At 41.9% G+C, this 22,164-nt stretch overlaps 1 protein-coding gene across 2 annotated transcripts in view; it reads right to left on the minus strand.

Annotated features, from left to right (window-relative positions):
* Positions 1-22,164, minus strand: part of MYO16 (myosin XVI) — a 611,293-nt gene that overhangs the window by 332,837 nt on the left and 256,292 nt on the right. For both annotated transcript variants that reach the window (XM_060636706.3, XM_060636705.3), the window contains exons 8-9: positions 10,504-10,579; positions 6,873-7,026 (exon numbers count right to left, since the gene is read on the minus strand). In XM_060636706.3, the coding sequence (XP_060492689.3) occupies positions 6,873-7,026; positions 10,504-10,579 (230 nt within the window). The remainder of the gene's footprint in view (positions 1-6,872; positions 7,027-10,503; positions 10,580-22,164) is intronic.

A 22,164-nucleotide genomic window follows, 5' to 3' on the forward strand; every position in this document is an offset into this window, starting at 1 on the left:
CAGTGCAGTTCTGACACTGACTGTCCACAGCACAGACCCCACAAATGAAGGGCACTGTTTCCAGCAAGGCTGCTGCCCTTACGTCAGACACGGCCACGAGTTTGGGGGTCTCCATGCCCACCCACACTTCTGACCAAGTGCCTACCAATGTACAACTCCCTGGGGTTTGATGACTCACTAGAACAACTCACAGCGCTCAGGGATGCACCATATTTACTACTAAGGCTTTATTGCGGAGGGCACAGGTCAGGACCCGCAGTGCACACAGACACTCTCCCTGGGTGCAGTCCGGAGGGCCCTCCCCGTGGAATCAGGGCATATCACCCGCCAAGACTACAGAGGTGCTCCCCAATCAGCAAGCTCCACCGGGTCCTCCCTGAGGTTTTGTTACGTAAGATTGATGGACTCCATCACCGGACTCAGAGTCCAGGCCTCCTCCCGTCCGGGAGCCCAGGCTGACTCAGTGCTCAGTCACTTACTCCCATCGCTGGATATTCCGGTGTGACCAGCCCCCCGCCCTGAGGCGCCCTGGCAGCATAAATTCAAGTGTGACCCCCGGGATCTTAGACATCGGAGACAGTCAGTCCCATGACTTGGGAATTTCAAGCTCCTAGCATCTCTCCTCCCAAGAAGCAGGGAGAAAGGCCTGGACAAAGTCTTAACTAAACAACACCCACATTTTACACTTGAGGAGAAAGGTGGCAAAGACTTTGACCAAACTGCCTGAGTCACAGAGCCAGCAGGTGCCGAGCCAGCACCGGAACCAGGATGTATGGCTCTGGGGTCTCTGTCCATAATGGCCACACAGCGCAGGGCCTCACAGGCTGCCTCCAGGAGTCAGTGTAGACGTTCAGACCAAGCAAGACCAAGGGTGTGATAGATAACACGGTAGACAGAGGTAATGGCCCCATGTTGTTCCATTTCACAGGTAGCTTTATCTTGAAAGCAGATCAGGTATCGCAAGGGGCCTTCACGCTTATGGTTTCTGCGGATGAGAAAGGTCTCCCCAGTCGCAGACTATCTTTTAAGCGGTCACACGAAACGCTTCTGCTAAACTGGCAGTGGCCCACAGCCAAAGCAGACTGACCACAACAGCCAAATTCACATCAGCAATTTCCTCTTTCAAGCCAAATCAGAGGTTTTAGCATTGCCAATAAAAATGACCTCCTCCCTGAACCAGTAGAAGACTGAGTACCTGTGTATGACACGGGTCACCTCCCTTAAGTTCTGAGCGTCAGACTGGGATTTATAACGTGGGGATACAGGAGGAAGAATTTGTGTTGTGTGTGTCAGTACATTCAAACTAAAGACATTTAGCAATCAAGATAAAAAAACGTCATGGGAATACAAGACAGCACAGGGAAGGCAGCCAATGATATTGCAATGGTGTTGTAGGGTGATGCACGGGAGCTACTCTTGCGGTGAGGACAGCACACAGTGATGCCGAATCACTACGCTGTCCGCCCGAGACTAATGCACCATTGTGTGTCATCAGTACTCAAATTTAAAAATTAACAACAAAAGGGGCGCCTGTGCGGCTCAGCCAATTAAGTGTCTGACTCTTGGATTTGGCTCAGGACATCATCCTACGGCCGTGAGATCGAGCCCCATGCTGGGCTCTGTGCTGACTGCAAAGCCTGCTTGGGATTCTCTCTCTTTCTCTCTGCCCCTCTTGTTCTCTCTCTCTCTCTCTCTCTCTCAAAATACATAAGCTTCTAAAAAAAAATAAAACCAAGTAAATAAAACCTAACAACAACAAATGAGGGACAGTACTTGTGCTCTTCTGAGGATCAAATGCAGTGACCCACACAAACCACTCTGCACAAGTCCTGATGTCCGGCGGCTGCACATGAACTGTCAGCTGTTGTCACTGTTGTTACTGCTTGGTGAAAACCCACAACTGGTTGGCGAACCACTCCGCCCACTAGGTACTATGCAGAATTGTTGCGAATTCGAACTCAAGGACCCCGTGAAATAGCATATTAGAAGCAAACGTTGGCACGTATCAAACTTTTCAGTGATTAAAGACCCTAGGAGAGGGGCGTCTGGGCGGCTCAGTCGGTTGAGCGTCTGACTTCAGCTCAGGTCATGATCTCGCGATTCGTGAGTCTGAGCCCAGCATCAGGCTCTGTACTGACTGCTTGGAGCCTGGAGCTGCTTCAGATCTGTGTCTCCCTCTCTCTCTGCCCCTCCCCTGCTCACGCTCTGTCTGCCTCTCTTTCTCAAAAATAAATAAGCACTAAAATTGTTTTTAAATACCCCAGGAGAGCACTTCCATGTTCAAACACCAAAGGGTGCATTCTGGCCACGGCTGTTCCATTAGTGGCAATAACTGGACATGAGACCCTGGGATCCATCTCAGGACAGGAAAGACAACACAGGGAGGAGGCACCCAGTCAGAAGTCAAGAAAGAACAGAGGGGGAATAGCAGTCGAGTATGATAACAGTGGTTGCGAATTTCAGGCAGAGAGGAAGCCTGCAAGTTAAACAGATAAGGAACATCGTAGCTGGGAAAGCTTCTGAGTTCAATCTAACACGCTCATTTTGAGACATGCACTTGAAAGTCAGGCAACAAATATACACTTCATCATGTTCACTTAAATAGGAGATATCTTAGAAACGTCGAATGTGGAACAGTTCAACAGTATAGGAATTTCCTATTGATTAAATGTTTCACCACCATTAGGGGTCCAGCTAACAGTGAACCACAGCAGAAGTGTCATTCTTATCCTATCCATGGGTGAGCACACAAATCCTCATGAGACGGTCAACAAGATCTGACATTTGGAAAGGGAATTTGACTTATGTGCTGAGGTAGCAGATTAAACCGCTCAATCGCTTTCTTAAAATTTTAAGCAAAACATATCCTAGGAAAATGTAAAAGGAGCCAGTCAACTGTAGAACGCAAAGGAACAGGAAGCGGGATTTAAAACCAAAAGATGGGCCATGATAATTCAGAGGAGGTAATGCGTCGTAAGTTCTCAGAATGAGGGCTGCTGATAAAAGGTGGGTGAAGAGACTTTCTGAAGAAAAACAACAGATTACACGGAGGAGAGAAGAAGGCTGTTGTAGTTTTTTTTTTCTAATTGTACGCTTCTCATACCAATGAATACGCACTACCTTTTCTGGGGCAAAATAAGGAAATGAAAGGAGCAGTGAGCTTCATTCATTCGAATGCTTGTTCTTGCCTGGAGCAGAGGAAAACTGACCACGAGGCCCCCCTTTGCTCTTTCCCCTTCTTCCTGGATTTTCATTTTGTTCTAATTCCTTCTTCACCTCCCTAAAGCTGAGGGACTCTGGAAATACCTGAAGATCAGGCTTCACATTTAAAATTCAGGTTATCAAACCACTCGAGGATGAGCTTGGTTTAAATGAGGGAAACTTGGATTGTCACAGAACAATGGCGTTTGTTTATTTTAATGGAGGGAACAGCTAGAAAGCGTTTGCAGAAAACTCAGCAATGCTGAGGCAGGAGAGAGAGACACAAGATCAAACCCTCCCGGACACCAGGGCTAAACCACGGACACTCCAACAACTGGTATGTGAACAAATGCTGCTTTGTAAATGACACATAAGAGATCTGCAAAAGAATTACACTTATATTTTCTGTGACTCACACCAATGCTCTGATCCTTTTCCTATATGTTCTCTATCACAAGAGCAGTGTGTTAAAAATATCCTACACATTTCAGTAAGTTTCTTGTCCCAATCAATCACCATTGTGCTATAAAATACGCTCAAAGCAACAAATGCTTTTTTTCCCTCAACAATGCACACATTTACCACTTTAGAAAAAGTTTTGACCTTTACAATGTTTGTGAATTTATTTATGGAAGAAATTTGAGTGTCCATATTTGTCCTGCTCATACAAAAGCACAGCTCAGAAGAGCAGTTATAGAAAGTAAAGTTTCAGGGTGCCTGGGTGGCTCAGTCGGTTAAGTGTCTGACTTCGGCTGAGGTCATGACCTCATGGTCTGTGAGTTCCAGCCCCACATCAGGCTCTGTGCTGACAGCTCGGAGCCTGGAGCCTTCTTCGGATTCTGTGTCTCCCTCTCTCTCTGCCTCTCCCTGCTCGTGCTCTGTCTTTCTCTCTCAAAAATAAGTAACCATTTAAAAATTAAGAAAAAAAAGAAAGTAAAATTTCTGCACTAAAATATAACTGTACCTAGTTGGTATACTATCTCATCTATTTGCTGCTGGTTCGTATTTATTAATGACACTACAAAGACAATGAAAAACAGATAACATGTATCACAATCATAAATTATAAAAGACAATTTAAAAATGTACTTAATTATTACCCTTAAACTAGTCAAGTCTATTTGCGATTTTTTTCAGATTAAAAAAAAAGTAAAACTATGATTGATTTGTTCTTTGATTTAATTTTCAATTCTCTCTCTGAACAAAAAGAACAGTGGATTGCAGTGAAAACATAGGTCGAAATTCAATATAAACTTATTGCAAAGTTTCCAAGCTCCAAGTCAGTAAGAAACAATGTAATCAAAACAATTATATTGAATTGGGTAGAATAAATAGGCCGCTTAATAATCTGTTCAAAACGTGTTGCTGAATCAACAATATAAAAAAATATATAGAAGTATCTTTGGGGGCAAATTGGCTGTTATCAGTTCTTTTATTTTTTTAAAGGGAGAAGACATAAACAAAGCTATAGATGCATGGATAAGTTGATATTTATCCCAAATAACTTACTATGAAAGAATTTGGTTTTAATGCAAACTTGGGATCTGCTTACAGTTTAACAACTCTTTAACTGGAAAGCCCATACATGATTCTAATAGTAAAACAGAATCTGTTGGGTATGGATTTTACTCTCACCATATGAAAAGAAAAATTCTTCCATAGCAAATGTTTGTATTACTCCTCTCATTCCAGGGCTATCAGTGGTATAATCATGTAAACATGATGTCAAACCATTCCACCTGTTCATTTGGGGTCACTTGATATTTATCCTCTTAACCGTTCCTAACTGGACTCTAACTTCTAGTTCTATGACTTTTTTTGTCCTTTTTTCTCCCACATCCATGTCATGGTATTTTTCTTCCACCTGTGAAAACAGGGTGCGGAAGATCTAGGGTAGGAATGCTGGGCTGTAAATCCTGATGTGTCCTATCCCAGCTCTGTGATCTTGGGAAAATAAGAGACGCTTAATTGCTCTTTGAAGATGGAAGAAGAGAATCCATGAAATTCTTAGCAGAGCGTCTGATATAAAAACAAGCTCTTTTCTAACACAGTTAAAAAGTCCAATCCAATGATGAATATGTGCCAGCATTAAGTGGAGAATTAAGTAAACGTATGCATTCGCACACAACTGTAGCCTCTTGAATTATCAAGAGTAACTTGAAATTAAAAGTATTATTGAATGGCTGTGATGGCATCTGTGCTGAAATGCGTGTTTCCCTCTGAGCTTTCTTATTCAGCACAGCCCCCCCTTGTGAGGAGGCAATTGGAAGCATCTCCTCTATTCCCCGGGAAAGGAGATCAAGTCATGCTAAGTCTGGGCATCCATCATCTCTGATGGATGAATCTGGGAAGAGCATCTCCTTAGCTCCCTTCTCTTTATTCGTAGAGCGAGCCTGCTTGTCCCATCCTGTTATAAGCTTTGTCTGGAAGCTCCTCATTTGGGAGATCTGATCTAGTTCACAGGTGCCTTGGACGTGGTCGGTAAAGCTGCCCAATAATGGGATCCATTTAGGGGTGCACAGGTGGCTCAGTCGGTTGAGCGCCTGACTCTTGATTTCGGCTCAGGTCATGATCCCCGGGTTGTGAAATTGAGCCCCACGCCATGCTCCACGCTGAGTATGGAGCCTGCTTAAGATTTCAGTTATCCCCTCCAAAGCATCCCCTATCAGTGATCAGGTGTAATTTGGTCTCCATCATTACAGCTGGATTACTTTTCAGTCTGTCTGAACCCAAACTGTGTTATTTATTCAGGGCACCCTCAAATATTCCAGTAGGAGACAGATTCGCTATTGCCAGAAAAGAAACAATTTCATAGAAAGAACTTTCCCAAGGTCCCGCTGCTTGTATATACCAGATTTTGTTTTTCAAAGCGAAATATTTTTTCCTTACGTAGTTTCTTCTTTTGTTGAGATATGATTCACATAGCACAAAATCCACACTTTTAAAGTGTACAATTCAGCACTTTTTTTTAGCCTATTCATAAATTTGTGTAACCATCACATCTGCTTCTAGAACATTTTCCACTATCCCCAAAAGGAAACTCCATATCCATTAAGAGTCATTCCCCTTTACCCCGTCCCCACTCCTGTAATCCACTAATACACTTTCTGCTTCTATGGATTAGCCAATTCTGGATGTCTTATCTAAATGAGATTATACAATACACAGTTTTTTGTGCCTGGCTTCACTCACTTCACATAACATTTTTGAGGTCCATCCTTGCTATAGTATGTATCAGTATTTAGGAGATATTTTAGACAACAAGAAATCATTAAGCTTTGTACTTTAGAGAGAAAAAGTGAACATCTCTATTTCCTACTTTAGGAATTCAGTCATTTTAACAGTCACAGGAAATCTTACAAATCAGTTCAGCTAAAAATGTGGAGTGTGTTTAAAATCTTACCTTTGGTCCCATGGTGACAAATTGAAACACTAACTAAAATAATAATGTTTAAGAGAATCAGCCAGTTTTCCAAAAATTATGCTAAACTCACGACTGTCAACAGTATTTTGTGGTATGTTGACAGATAGCTTCAATTTTCTAATTCTTTTCATTAAAAGTCCTCTTGACATGGACTGTAAAATGGTGGTTAACAGGGATGGCAAACAAAATAATCAATCTTCAGCGAGCAAGGGCTAGGACATCAGCATTCTACACTAAAGGCACTTACAGCTTGCTGGAAAGTGCTGGAAGGTCGTGGAGAATCTCCTCATATGGCTCCTCAGAGGCCAAGGCAGGAACAGATAAACGTTCTTTAACCCTTTCTTCCCAGGCGATTTCAGCTTTCAGCAGCATTTCCTCAATAAACTCAGAGGCAGCAATATCTACAAAAAACAATACAAGACACAGAAGAAGTAGGAGGCAAGATCACAGAAAACGATTCACTTGGAATAATTCTGATGTGCTTAAAATGCTAAAATTTATCAACACATAGAGCAAAATGAAAAACATTAAAAGTTTATGGTAGGAATAAAATTGCAGTATTGCCATTTTATTTATTTATTTATTTATTTATTTATTTATTTATTTATTTTTAAAACTTTAAAGTTTGTTTGTTTATTTTGAGAGAGACAGAGACAGCATGAGCAGGGGAGGGGCAGAGAGAGAGAGAGAGAGAGAGAGAGAGAGAGAGAGAGAGAAAAGCCCAAGCAGGCTCTGCACTGTCAGAGCAGAGCCCAACATGGGGCTTGAACTCACAAAACTGTGAGATCATGACCTGAGCTGAAACTAAGAGTTGGACACTTAACCGACTGAGCCACCCAGGCGCCCCATGCCATTTTAAAAGGCTATCTTGTTTTATATCAGTGACGTATTTAATTACAAATGAAATGAAAAATATAAAAACAATAGTCACCAAGTGGTGATGCAGAAGATGTAAAATCACGGAGAAGCTAAGCTTGAAGGAACTTAATGTCATTTTATTCTCTGCAACTCTTCCTTCAGCTCGATGAATGAAAAAGATGAAAATAGTTATACCTTCCCGAAACTGGGTTAGTATAAAACTTGTCGTAGGCGTTCTACAAACATCCTACTAAATGGGTAGATGGACAATAGTCGTGTTATGAGAACAGTAAGTCTAGCCTTTCTCTGTGATCTGTGTTTTTCAATCTGAAATATAATTATATTATAAGTTACAGGTTGACAGTAACATCTGAATATCTTTAGGTGGGCATATCGATGTGCCTTAATCAAATTCGCACTTACTAACAATCAAAACCGGAAGTCAGTCAATCCTGAAGAAAAGTTTGCATTCATAACAATTAGGAATCTAATGGGTACAACTCCTCTTTTTCAATCCTCATGACTGAACTTCCTGGGATCATGACCTGAGCTGACATCAAGAGTTGGATGCTCAACTGACTGAGCCACCCAGGTGCCCCAAGAAAGAAGTATTTTCATTCAATCAACAAAGATTACTGAGAGTCTTTTATCGGCCCATCACTGTGTCACTCATGACCAATAAAGTATGGAAAATGGATTCTATTGATGGTAGACTCAGCATGACCCACATGGGCAAAACTGTGTAAGACAGCCATCATATCCTGAGGTAGCCAGAGTTGAGGCCAGACCAGACATTTAGTCATGCCCTGGGCTCTAGGGCTGTGGGTTGCCTTGGGTGTCTATTTGGGCACATTTAGGTCTAGTTGACACTAGACCTAAAAGGTAGAAGTGTGACAGATGGGAGTCTAGATACTCAAGGGTCAATCATATATTCTCTTCTCTGGGAAAGAAGCCAGGGATATAAACTTGAAAAATGTGATCTGTTGGAACTACAGTAAACAGAGGATGTGACATATTTCACAATACGTATTTTAAAGAATAGGGAAAAAAACTATGAATTTCTATTTACTCTTTACCATTTTGATTTTTTTTATGTTTAGTTTTGACAGAGAGAGAGAGAGAGAGAGAGAGAGAGAGAGCACAAGGGAGGAGGGGCAGAGATAGAGGGAGACATAGAATCCAAAGCAGGCTCCAGGCTCCACGCTGTCAGCACAGAGCTCGACGTGGGGCTTGAACTCATGAACTGCATCCTCATGACCTGAGTCGAAGTCAGATGCTTAACCGACTGAGCCACCCAGGTGCTCCCTTTTTAAAAAACAAAACAAAACAAAACAAAACACATGCTTTTGTAGTTAATGGTAAGATTACTACACTATCATTAATATTAGCCTGATTCTAAAGTTAGAAACTATAAAGCAATCTTAGAGTTTTGTTCGTTAAATCTTCAGTTTATTTGAGCAGATAAGATGGACTAGGGGCGTCTGGGTGGCTCAGTTGGTTAAGCATCTGACTCTGGATTTTGGCTCAGGTCATGATCTCACAGTTCCTGGGATCGAGCCCCACCTTGGGCTCCACACTAATGATGGGGAGCCTGCTTGGGATTCTCTCTCTCCCTTTCTCTGTCACTCTCCAGCTTATGCTCTCTCTCAAAAAAAAAAAATAAATAAACATTAAAAAAAGATGGATACACTTAAACAGCATTTAACTCCAAAAAAATAAGAAATAGAGAATAACTCTCATTTTGTCATAAGCTGGCGGTTAGTCATGTAATCATACACCTGTAAGTATATCCACTGACAAATCTCAGGCATAAAGTGCTTTTAGATTATTAAAGTATAGCAATAAGAAGAAACTGAATTAAGTTATTTAGATCAATTACTACCTTCAAAATTTTATATCATTTTATTACTTATGCTATACTTTTCCTAGATTTTTATTTTTATTTTATTTTATTTTTTTAATTTTTTTTAAACGTTTATTTATTTTTGAGACAGAGAGAGACAGAGCATGAACAGGGGAGGGTCAGAGAGAGAGGGAGACACAGAATCTGAAACGGGCTCCAGGCTCTGAGCGGTCAGCACAGAGCCCCGACGAGGGGCTCGAACTCACAGACCGCGAGATCGTGACCTGAGCCGAAGTCGGCCGCCTAACCGACTGAGCCACCCAGGCGCCCCCTAGATTTTTATTTTTAATAAACAAATAACTGATTAGTATATTTGTCAAATTTTAAAAGCTAGAAAATGAATAAGCATCTATTTTTTAAATTAGTGTATGTACATATGCAATAACAGTAGTAAAAAGAATTCTAGAAATATTCACAAAGATACTTATTAAAAATAGTAACATTAAGATTTTCAAAGTTTTAAATTAGCTTGAGAAAGTCCGTCTTGATTTCTACAGTATACCTATCTGTGCAGAAGAAAATATTATTATTGTTTTAAATTACTCTAGCAAGGGGACACCTGGGTGGCACAGTCGGTTAAGCGTCCGGGACTTTTGATCTTGGCTCAGGTCATGATATCACAGTTCGTGAGTTTGAGCCCCACGTCAGACTCTGCACTGACCACAGGGAGCCTGCTTAGGAATTTCTGTCTCCCTCTCTCACTGCCTCTCCCCTGCTGTCTCTCTCTCTCTCTCTCTCAAAATAAATAAATAAGCATTTTTCAAATATTACTCTAGTGAACAAGTGCATATTTGAAACAATAAGAAACTAGTTAAATAACAGCAAAATATTTTAAAGTAATTGACATTGAAGGAATCACTGCCTAGGAAATTAAAGCTCAAAAGCAGATTGCACCCAAGTCCAAGGGCACCCTATACACGGAGCCCCTCTGGAATGTCTTCTTGTAAAGGTGTGGGGGGGGGGGGCGGGGCACAGGAGTTTGTGAACAGTGCTTGGACCCGAGCGTGTGCACAGAACTTGCCAGGAGAAGCTGACTCTGGTGATGGTGGATGAACAACTCTGGTAGGAAAGGAAGGAGACGGTAACTGCGGGTGGTCCCAGGATGCTGATCACCTACCTGAGGCCTTCTCTTCATTGCAGTTCAGAAGGTTTGGATTCGCCTGATGCATCAGAAGAAGTTTCACCAGGTTTGTCTGAAACATTAAAGATCATGGAAATAAGAAACAGTGTAGTGGATACTGAGGATTCGTGAGTAGGTGCTATGCAGTCCTGGCCTCCAGGGCACTTAGAGTCTGGTGGTGTGAGAAGGTATAAATATATCCCACGCTAAACGTTTCTTACCCCCTCCACTGCCAGTTTTTTTTCCGTTTCTAATATAAAAAAAGTGACAGACACTCCAACAAAAAATTACCTATCAAATGAGGTATAAATCGCTGAGGCTTTGAAAAGGCTCACTTAACGCCTTTCAGGTTTATTTTAGGGCATCTTTTGGGAGGAATCGCATATTCTTGCGCGTTTTAAGTCTTTGTTTTAATTTAGCAACTCTAAATTAAAGTCTCACCAGTACGGCCTAATCACGGCAGCCCCACAGGTAATATGAACTCAAGTCACGTGGGAAGATAGGGAAACGTACTCCCAGGCTTTAAGAAGGAAACAACTTGATGAGAGACTAATCTATGTTTTAAATCTTATTATAAAATAGAAATTCAAAGAATACATATAATGTACATGTATCACTGACAGAGGGGAAATGAAATAATTTCCAGTGGGTCCAACTTTTTAAAATGGGTCATTCATGGTATCTTTCTGTGTTTCTTGCCCAAATTATCCCTATTTCCTGGAGTTGACCACTGTCGTGAATTTTGGGCTATTGCTATGTTTTCCTTATAGGTTTAACCCCTACGAACAGAAGTATGTCCAAACTACATACTGCCCGGTTGTATCTGTTTGTGACATTTATAGAAGTGAAATCCTAGTGTCTATATTCATAGATGCCCTGCTCTCGTGACTTAACACTGCGTTTTGGAGAATCACCAGAGGCAATGAATGTGAACAAGATTTTTCCATTTTCTTGGCTGCATGTAACTGCACTGTACAAATGTATCACGATTGGTCTGCCCTCCTCAGTGGACATTCAAGTCATTTGCGGTCACTTACTTTCACAAATAATGTTGCTACAGACACTCTCATTTATTTCTTTTGGGACACAGGTGCAAGGATCTCTTCTGGATACAGCATTTTAGGGGACAGAAATTGCAAGGAAAAGGTCTGGACATCATCAAAGTGGTCAGAGAGCTCCAATTTTTTTTTTTTTTTTTTTTGCCGAGAGCTCAAATTTACACTCCCATCCCCAACAAGAGTTCCTGTTGCCCCATATTCTATGTAATAATTTTGTAATTGTACATCTACATATTGCTAGATTCACATGCTCTCCAACACTTGTTTTTGTCATTTTTTTTAAGCTTAGCTATCATACTGGGAATGAAGTCATATTTTGGTCTAGTTTTACTGATTTCCATGGCAGCGAAGGACAATGAACACCTTTTCATGCGTTTAGTAGCCAATCTTAGATTTTCTTTCGTGGAGTGTCCATTCAAGACTTTTTCACCCACTTATTACTGGAGTGTTTGTCTTTTTATTAGTGATCTGTGTTCTTTGTATGTTCTAGATACACTTGTCAGATATGCATATCCCAAATATTTCCTCCCATTCTATGGCTCGCCTATTCATATTCTTGAAAATGTTTTTTTTTTTAAGAACTGAAAGTTATTTTCACTTTGTTTTGCTTTTGTTAAAGTGCAACATCTCTACTTTTTCTCTCTAGAGGTTAGCACTCTTTATGTTCAATAGCTCTTTGCCTAATCGAAGGTCATGACAATATCATGCTATATTTTCTTCTAAAGTCTCTATCATTTTAATGTTTATACTTATGGGCCACCTCAAGTGAGTTTTCACAAATGGCACATAAAAGCTCAAATTTATTTTGGTCCAGCACAAATGGTTGTTTTTCAGCCATATTTCTTAAAAAAACAAAAGAAAAAACAAAACAAACAAAAAAACCTTTTTTTCCTCTCATACAGAATTACTTTGCTACCTTTGTAGAAAATTAATGGAATACATATGTCCCTGCCCACTTTTGGACTCTGGTCTATGTTTCATTGATCTATTTGTCTGCCCTTATCTCACTCCCCAACTACCTTGATTAGTGTAGCTTTATAGCCAGTATTGAAATCACATAAGTGAAAGACTTACAGTAAGTCTTGAAAAAAATCTGTCATTTTCTTACTTCTTAAGATAAGTTTGTCCGTGTGGGTACTTTGTGTCGCCATATAAATTTTAGAATGAACTTTTCAATTTCTAAAAGAAAGGGTTTAGGATTTTGATGGGAATGGCTTTAAATAGATACTGTATTCATTTTCTATGGCTGTTAAAAATATCACAAAGGTAGTGCTTTAAACAAAAAGAAATTATCTTACAATTCAGCAGCCTGACACACGTCTCACAAGGTTGAAATAAGGGTAGTGGCAACAGGATGTTCCCTCGTGGCTCTCGGGGAAGATCTGTTTCTTGACTTTTACAGCCTCTACAGGCAATTCATTCCTTGGTTTGTGGCCCCTTCCCTCACCTTTGAACCTGCGTCTCTCTGACCATGTTTGCAGAGCCACACCTCTTGCAGACCCTCAGCCAGGAAGAAATGCTTCTCTGGTTTTAAGGACCCATCTGGGTAATCCCCGAAAATCTTTCCATCTCAAAATCCTTAATCAACCACAACTGCAAAGTTCTTCCGCCTTGCCAGGTAACAAATGTATTGACAGGAACTGGGTTATTAGGGTGTGGACATCTTTGGGGGATAATATTCAGCCTTCCACAGCTAGTGCAAAAATATTCACTGTCGCTACACATGAATGTGGCTTTGCTTCTCCATTTATTTAGCTCTTTTCTCATTTCTCACTGCAGTGTTTCATCGTCGTCAGTGTAGAAATCTTTTGTTAAAATATTTTATTAAATATATTATTACATATTTTGTGTTTTCAATGCTGCTGTGGACAACTTGACGTATGCACTTAATGGTTCTAGTTTTTCCATTTTTTCCTGATTCCTTTGGCATTCTTACCTTCCTTTCTCCTTTCCCATCTGTGTCTTTTGTGTCCATTTCTTGCTTTATACTGATTCGAATGAGACTGGCTTTTCCAGTCTTGGGTTTTGCTTTTGTAACATGTGCTGTGATGTTCTCCCCACATGGGGAGCTTCACATCCAGGCACACTGAGGCATCTCCCCACCCCCCAATGATAGCTCCTCTTAGCACTCTCATTAAAAAATTAATTAGATTTTAAATAGTCTGCTCATTGTTCGCTTTCCCAAAGCCAATTCAAAAATCAGTGTTTGGTTTTCCAGGACACAAATTACATCAATAACATTTAAATTACGTTACAGTAGAGAGATTATATTTAGAAGTTTATTTTTACTTCCAAGTACACAGTTTACTAAAGAAAGAATCTCTTGAAATCTGAAAGATAAAATACATACAGCAGATGCCCAGGACATTAAAATATGTACAGAAGAGAGTTTGGTTATATTAAAGATCAGAGAGATTTGCTTGCGTTTAAACCAAATGGAAGGGGAGAAGGAGAAGAAAGACGAAGAGCAGGAGAGAGGGAAGGACAAAGGAAGAAAAGGAAGGAGAAAAGACAGAAGAAAAAGGGAAAAATCCAAAATTTAGCTAAGATTGCCTTTGGTTTCCACAAATCTGAAAAAACAGTTAATAAACCTAAAAGCTTTCATATGTCTGCAAAAATGTCAGACCATCACAGAGTCTAACAATTAACTTTACATTTCTAAATTCAATTCACGGCTTCCAGAACTCCAGAGACAAACTTGCGCAATCTCTCAGCAAACCACTCCTCATTCCCAGCTTCAACTAGAACTACAGAAAGCATTTAAGAAATCAAAGCAAAACGCTTCCTACATAAAAATCTGCAACAATAAAAGTAACTCCATTTTATTTCGGGCCCATAAAAATAAGCATTCGTGTGTGGAAGGAGGAAGCTTTTCTCATTCGGGAAATTCCTTTATTTTTTTAGAGATGGTATTTCCCATGCACTTCCAATTAGAAATCAGGGAAGCACATCACAGAACTAAATTAAACAGGCCAGTGCTAATTTCAATTACTCTCCTCCAAAACTTTGTTGTATCCTCACAAAAGATCTTTAGGTAAATTGCTTCATGTGTGAATAGGTCGAGCGTGCAACCCAATAAGAATTCATCTACACTAGTACAAGACCGTTATAATCACCAAAGGCACCGGAGGATAAGGTGACTGTGCATGTATTGGGGTGGGGTGGGGGGTGAGTGTGTAAAAGGAGACCATAATGGCTAATAGAAAATACACATTTAAGCTGAGATTTAAATCCATCCAAGATTCACTGGATATGGACTTCATTCGTTGGAGAGTTGTCCTTCGGATTGGATGAATTTAGGAAAATTAATTGCTTGATGGTCATTTAAATTCCCTCTTTGAAGAGTCAAACAGTAGCAATCAGTGGCTATAGCTGGTTTCTGTCTGAGACGCTAAAAGGGATCGTTTCACAACCTAAGGAGAAGACACTGAAACCTTAAAGGTCCGGAACGCACAGTGTGTGCCTCCTACCTCACTGGTGTCTGATCTACACTGTAATGAGCCACTGCCTCCCACTCAGAACCCCCTGGAGGATTTCAGATCCAACAAACAAAACCAGTTAATAAATGGTTGCCCCCTGCCCCCCGCCATGTGTGGTCCCGCTACGATTTCACATGAAGCACAGATCCTGTGTCCGTCCTTCAGAACACAAGCTCTCCAACTGCTCCAGTTATCTGCGCATCCTTCCCGAGTGGGTCCCTTCTCCCCCCATGTGGCAGCCTCCTTGCCCCATGACCTTCCTGGTCCTGCTCCTTGATTAATGCCTATGCTACCCCACAGGTGTTGCCCATGCCATCTGCCCCTGGCTGGACTCCCTTTGCCCGTGCGCTGTTTTCCTGGGGTGCCCATCACAGACGTGTGCGCCCGGTCCCTGCTGCCCCCAGGGCGTCCCTCCCGCAGCCCGCTGCCCAGGTGCATGCACAGAGGGCTGGAAGGACAAGCACCTGCCACCCGAGGACCATTGCGGGCCCCCTCATTTGTGGGCGGAACTGCGCGTTCCAGGTCAGGCCCTGTGCTGATGAGAAACATCTCTGTCTGCCCACCCCATTGGCACGCATTAGGCACCGGAGGGCAGTGGGGACAGATGCAACCCGCCATGGTAAGTGACATGGTTCAGAGATACGGGTGCCAGAGCCAATGCAGCCACTGAAGCATCATCTCCTCATGGGCTACCATGTCAGTAAGATAGAACCACTTAACAATCTCAGGAAAAGCAAAGAACATGAGAGGATGCACATGGTGGCATGTTCCAGAAAGTGGAAGTGGCTGGGTATGGTCACCTGTTCCAACCTGGTGGGGGAGGCTGGGAGAACAAAGCGGACTCCCAGGCACAGGGGCTTGCAAAGTGCACTGTGGAGTGGTGTTTCCTGTCCGGGCACAGCAAAGGATGCTATGTGCTGACACTGGATGATACCTGCACTGACAAGGCTTACATGTGCAGAAGGGGTGGGACAGTGCTGGTGGGCTGGTGGGCCAGGCCCCGCGTAAGGATACTGCTCCTGGACAGGGTGGGGGCAGCGGTTACATCTCACATAGCCTCACACCATTCCCAGGTGGGAACTCATGGACTCGGGTTTATTAGGCACCAGAGACGGGGGCGGGGGGAGGAAGGATGATGCCCAGTTTTGTGGTCAATAAATGATGACCCATAGAGAGAGCAACTCATTGGGGCTGGAGAAAGGAGCTGATGATTCCCTTCCCATATGAGTGGAGGTGGAGGGCAGGTTGGTAGAGATTACCCAGTGGGCACTGGTCCTTGGGGGGTGTGCACAGTGAGAGGGAAACAAGGCAGTTTGGGGAGCCATAGACAGGTAGAGCACTGGGAGCTTCAGGTGAGGAGATTCCCTAAAGACGTATAAACATGTCTTTATATAGCCTGCACGGAGCACTGAGCCTGTCAATACTGAGTGCTCAGAGGGGTGGGAGGAAAACCAGGGAGTGACTTTATGTTTTCCCACAGCAAAGAAGAAATATCTGAAAAACAAACACAACAAAAACAAAACTCTCTGAGAATATCTTAATTCTTATGAACCTGGGAAAAAATGTTTCTGGCAATACAAATGACTCCTTTGAACATCAATATACACAGGCTGTGTGATACAAAGTACTTTGGAAGGGAAGGATATTTAGGATGTAGCATTTGTGCGGTTACTTTCTGATGATTTGCTGTAGCATCACCAATCCTACTGTGGGCACTAAAAATACATCAAGGCTAGAATCAAATTTTACTTTATGTACGACTCGTAAAAGAACTATAAAACCAAAAGACATCAGTCACATAAACGATTCAGTTCCCAGTTTTAGACAAGAACAAGCCATCTCTTTTTTTCTCACTGGAAAGTTCATATAAAGGGGAGTTTTAAAATATACATGCCATCCCAGGGGTGCCTGGGTGGCTCAGTCGGTTAAGCATCCGACTTCGGCTCAGGTCGTGATCTCACACTCTGTGAGTTCGAGCCCCACATCGGGCTCTGTGCTGACAGCTCGGAGCCTGGAGCCTGCTTCAGATTCTGTGTCTCCCTCTCTCTGACCCTCCCCCGTTCACACTCTTTCTCTGTCTCAAAAGGAAATAAACATTAAAAAAAATTTTTTTTAAATATATCCCATCCCAGTATAAATTTCAATAAGAAAAAATGTTACAAATTATGAGTTACCTTCTCCATAAAGGTATTTATATTTGTAAGGTATTTATAAGAAAGTGAAAGTGCTATGAATGTCTCTAAAAATGCCATCAGTCTTTAAAAATGTTAGCATTTCTAAAGTTTTCTTTTCCTGAATGGAAATATATTTACAGTAAATTCCTTTAGAGTTCTAAATCTCCCATACACATAACTTGATATTCAAATAAAACCTATTTCTAAAATATTATCTCCAAAATGAATATTAAGTGGTATTTTTACAGATGAACACATTTTAAATATAATCCTCTATATTGTATGGTATTTTCTTGACCAAATAAAAGAAACACAATTTATCCAAAATCTATTAATATAAATCTCTTAGTTGTTGTTTTTTTTTTCCCTCTGGTCTGAATCAAGGCACACATTTTGGTTTTGATGTCATGCATTCTAACAGAAAAGCCCCCCTCTGCCTCTGAGTGTTAGTGCTTTGCTTCAAGTTCTTGGTTGATTGATCTGTCTTTCAATTCCTTGGGTTAGTCTGCTGGACACAGAGATAGCATGGAGGGCAAGCAAAACTCTTCACTGCTTGGAGCTTACATTTGGGTGGAGACCCCACCTGGATAGGTATAAGGGAGCAAAATGGAAAAGCCACCTAGGATCTTTAGATCTATCCTTGGTGCTGAAATGTGTAAGGGTTTAGAAAATAGTGAATTAATGACTAGTCATTTTCTAGAGAAGCTGAGGATAAATGTCACATTACTTTTTAAACCTGCCTCATTTGAAGACTATAACTGGGCAATTCTGGAAACCTTTGTGTCGGATGTTTGTCTGTACAAATTTAGCAACTGAATCAATTGACTAGGACACACCCCAAGTGCTGTCTCATGCATTTGCCTCTGCCATTCCCAAGAATCTCCTGAGCTACAGAAAAATCCCCGTTTTAACTGAGATTGATGGTTCCCATTGATTGAAGACCTTGGGGCCAGACTCTATGGAAGAAAAATTAGTGAGGCTTGTTATGTTCACACAGCCAGTGAGTGGTTGAGCTGGGTTCAGAGCCAGGGAGGAGGCCAGGGGAGTCCTCAGAACAAAACTGGCTTAATCGCTTGGATGGGAAGAATGAAATATAGGTGCTTGTGTGGGGAAGTGTCCAGGAAATACAGGCAAGAACAAAAAACATATACATCTTTTTTTTTTTAAAGTTGGGGTCAAATATTTTTCAGCTGGTTTTGAAAGAATAAATTGAGCAATTGGAAACTGTTTCTCCATTCATTTATCACTAGTAAATGATGAGTGCTGGGAAAATCACTGGGGCACCGGAGAAGTAGGAATAAAAACATCAAGCTGAATTACTCTGCATCTTGCAAAGGAAATGTAGCTTTGAATCATATTTCCCACATTAAGTTCATAACTGTTTCTCTAGGCTGAAAACAAAGACTCAGAAAATCCAAAGTTTGACAAATTGTCCAAATATGGCAGATAATGGGGTGAGAGTACTAATACCCATGAACTCTCCCTGCCTTATTTGCCAGCCATCCCGTTATCTTACAGCTTGCGTGTGACAGGAATCACTGGCAAGCTTTATGAAAGCAGCGGTAATTGTGCCGGGCCCATGTTTCTTAAATCACCAAGGCACACAAGGTATCATGCTATGTATCTTATACCGAACATATGTATATAGGTTAATCATTATTTTGTATATATGTTGATATATACCAAATGGTATATCTGTTAGCCATTATTTCTTTTTGTTAAAGGTAACTGTGTAAATTAACATTTAAAAGAATCTACTTTCAATTACTAAAACCAAATGCCAATCTGTTTACCATATAGCCAACCTGTTTTATCAGTTTAATATATTCACTAGTCTTGTATCAAGGTTATAGAAAACATGTCTTTCTCCATGATACAAATTTTATCTGACTCTTATCCTGTTTTTTTTTAATTTTTTTTTAACGTTTATTTATTTTTGAGACAGAGAGAGACAGAGCATGAACAGGGGAGGGGCAGAGAGAGAGGGAGACACAGAATCTGAAACGGGCTCCAGGCTCTGAGCTGTCAGCACAGAGCCCGATGCTCGGCTTGACCTCACGGACCGTGAGATCATGACCTGAGCCGAAGTCGGACGCTTAACCGACTGAGCCACCCAGGCGCCCCTCTTATCCTGTTTTTTACCACCTTATCATCAAATAAAGCTTAATTGTAGACCCTTTAAAAATGTAGTTTCTTGAGGGGTGCCTAGGTGGCTCAGTCGGTTGGGCGTCCGACTTTGGCTCAGGTCATGATCTCACAGTCTGTGAGTTCTAGTCCCGCATTGGTCTCTGGGCTGACAGCTCGGAGCCGGGAGCCTGCTTCGGATTCTGTGTCTCCCTCTCTCTCTGCCCCTCCCCTGCTCATGCTCTGTCTCTCTCTCAAAAATAAATAAGCACATTAAAGTTTTTTTTTTAAAAAAAGGAGTTTCTTGGGCAGAACTTCCCCTTTCTGCAGTGGAGGGTTTCCCATGAACCTCTGAAATGTCAGTTCCTTATTTTCATACAAACTCTTGGCCTCTGAAATTGCAGGCCCATAACTGAGAAAAGTATCAGGAGCTACATCTGATTGCCTGAGGGATACAATTTCTGAAAGCTACGCATTCTTTCTGCCTTAATCATATAGCTTCCAGGAAGTGGAACAGAAATGTCTAGATGTTCTTACTAAATAGATCTTGGAGTCAGAAATTGGTCACATTGAGACATACTCAACATGTAGAACCAAAGATCCCCACAGACACCTTATAATGGAAGTTATACAAATGCACCTTCATTTCTCTTCTGCCCACAGATGGGTTTCATGTGAAAACAATCATAAATTAACTTCTTCATCGCTTTAAAACATACCAATTTAGGGGCACCTGGGTGGCTCAGTCGGTTAAGCGCTTGATGCCTGGTTTCAGCTCCGGTCGTGGTCTCACAGTTCCATGAATTCAAGCCCCACATCAGGCTTCCTGTGGACACTGTGGAGCCTGCCTGGGATTCTCTCTCTGTTTCTTTGTCTCTCACTGCCCCTCCCACTCTCTCTCTCTCTCTCTCACTCAAAATCAATAAACTTTAAAAAAAGAATTAAAAAAAAAGATTAAAAAAAATACCAACTTAGCCTGATTTCTTCCACATCCTCCCTGCCAATTACAATAACCCCTGGGAGGGGCGCCTGGGTGGCCCAGTCAGTTGAGCATCCGACTCTTGATTTAGGCTCACATCATGATCTCACAATTCACGGGGGCTCCGTGCTGACAGTGTGGAGTATGCTTGGGATTCTCTCTCTCTCTCTCTCTCTCTCTCTCTCTCTCTCTAAGATAAATAAACATTAAAAAATTAAAAAAAAAATAACCCCTGGAAATAACAAGCAACCCAGGAAGAGGTCTGAATAGGCAAGGAGACAGGGAAACTGGCTCAGGGCCTGCGGAAGGGAGGAATCCCAGGTAACCGAAGGCTAGCCCAGACCCAGTGTTTCCCAGCCCGACTTAGGGACAGAGAGGGGCCTGGGTAGATGCATCCCTCCCACATTCCAACTGTGTCGCTCCAGCAATGGCAGGTGAGTCCAGAACCATGATCTGCTAACATGTAGTGCCAGATCAAGCACTTTTTCTTCCAACCTGCTGAGATTCCCCTCCCCAACGAGAGGCAAACACAGCTGGGAGGGGGTGCCTGCAAGAGGGAGAATGCCCCAACAGGCCCCCAGTCCTGAAAGTCTTTTGTCCCTGTGGACATCCACCTACCTCACCCAGAGACATGGGGTAGCCCGGCTTGGGCTTCCACTCTTTGGGAGAATTAGAAGAAAGCAGTGAGAACACCAGGGGCGTCAGATAAGCCAAGTGGACTAAAATGACAACTCAAGGGGTCTGAAAATGAAACTGTCACTGGAACCACAACCCACTCAAGTAGACCAGGCCTTGCAGGCTGAACTTAAACAGGCTGACTAAAACAGAAGATTTACGTAGGACCAAGATTCTCCTAACATAATAGCTGAAGTGTCCAAAATGCAATTAAAAACCCCTCACCATGCCAAGATCAGGACATCACAACTTGAAAGAGACAAGATGATGAATTGGCAACAAGAGCAAGGTGGATGGTGTGGGAACCATCTGATGATGATGGCAAGGCAGCTCTCATAAGAATGCTTCAACAGGCAACTACAAATCCTCTTGAAACAAACTGAAGTCCATCAAAGACACGGAAGTTACAATGAAAAAAAAAAAGCCAAATGGAAATCACAGAACCGAGAAATACAATAACAAATAAAATACCCCAACTCCTACCAAATATTTCATTTGACCCGCAATGCAGTAAAACAAAAACCACACACTGGGTTCTGATAAAAACGATTTAAATGTCCAATAACAGAAGAGGTGATGTAGTTAGTCCGAGGCATGTCTTTAAGAAAAAAAACTTGCTAATTGGGCACCTGGGTGGCTCAGTCGGTGAAGCATCTGACTCTTGATTTCAACACAGGTTTCCTGGGATTCAGCCCTGTGCCGACAGCAGGGAGCCTGCTTGGGATTCATTTTCTCTCTCTGTCTCTCTGCCCCTCCCCCACTTGCTCGCTGTCTAAATAAAGAAACTATATGGGGTGCCTGGGTGGCTCAGTCGGTTGAGCGGCCGACTTCGGCTCAGGTCATGATCTCACGGTCCGTGAGTTCGAGCCCCGCGTTGGGCTCTGTGCTGACAGCTCGGAGCCTGGAGCCTGTTTCAGATTCTGTGTCTCCCTCTCTCTGACCCTCCCCACTCATGCTCTGTCTCTCTCTGTCTCAAAAATAAATAAACGTTAAAAAAAAATTAAAAATAAAGAAACTATAAATAAATAAATAAATAAACTTGTTAAATCTAGTCCTATTGCCCCAGAGTACGTTATCCAATAAAAGCAGTTGAAGGAAAACAATTTATTATTCCTTGAAATGATACCTGATCTAAATGCCCAATCAGAAAAGTTGAAAAATTGGGTAAA

Source organism: Panthera onca, chromosome A1 (assembly GCF_046562875.1).
Source record: "Panthera onca isolate mPanOnc1 chromosome A1, mPanOnc1 haplotype 2, whole genome shotgun sequence".
Taxonomy (NCBI): Eukaryota; Metazoa; Chordata; class Mammalia; order Carnivora; family Felidae; genus Panthera; species Panthera onca.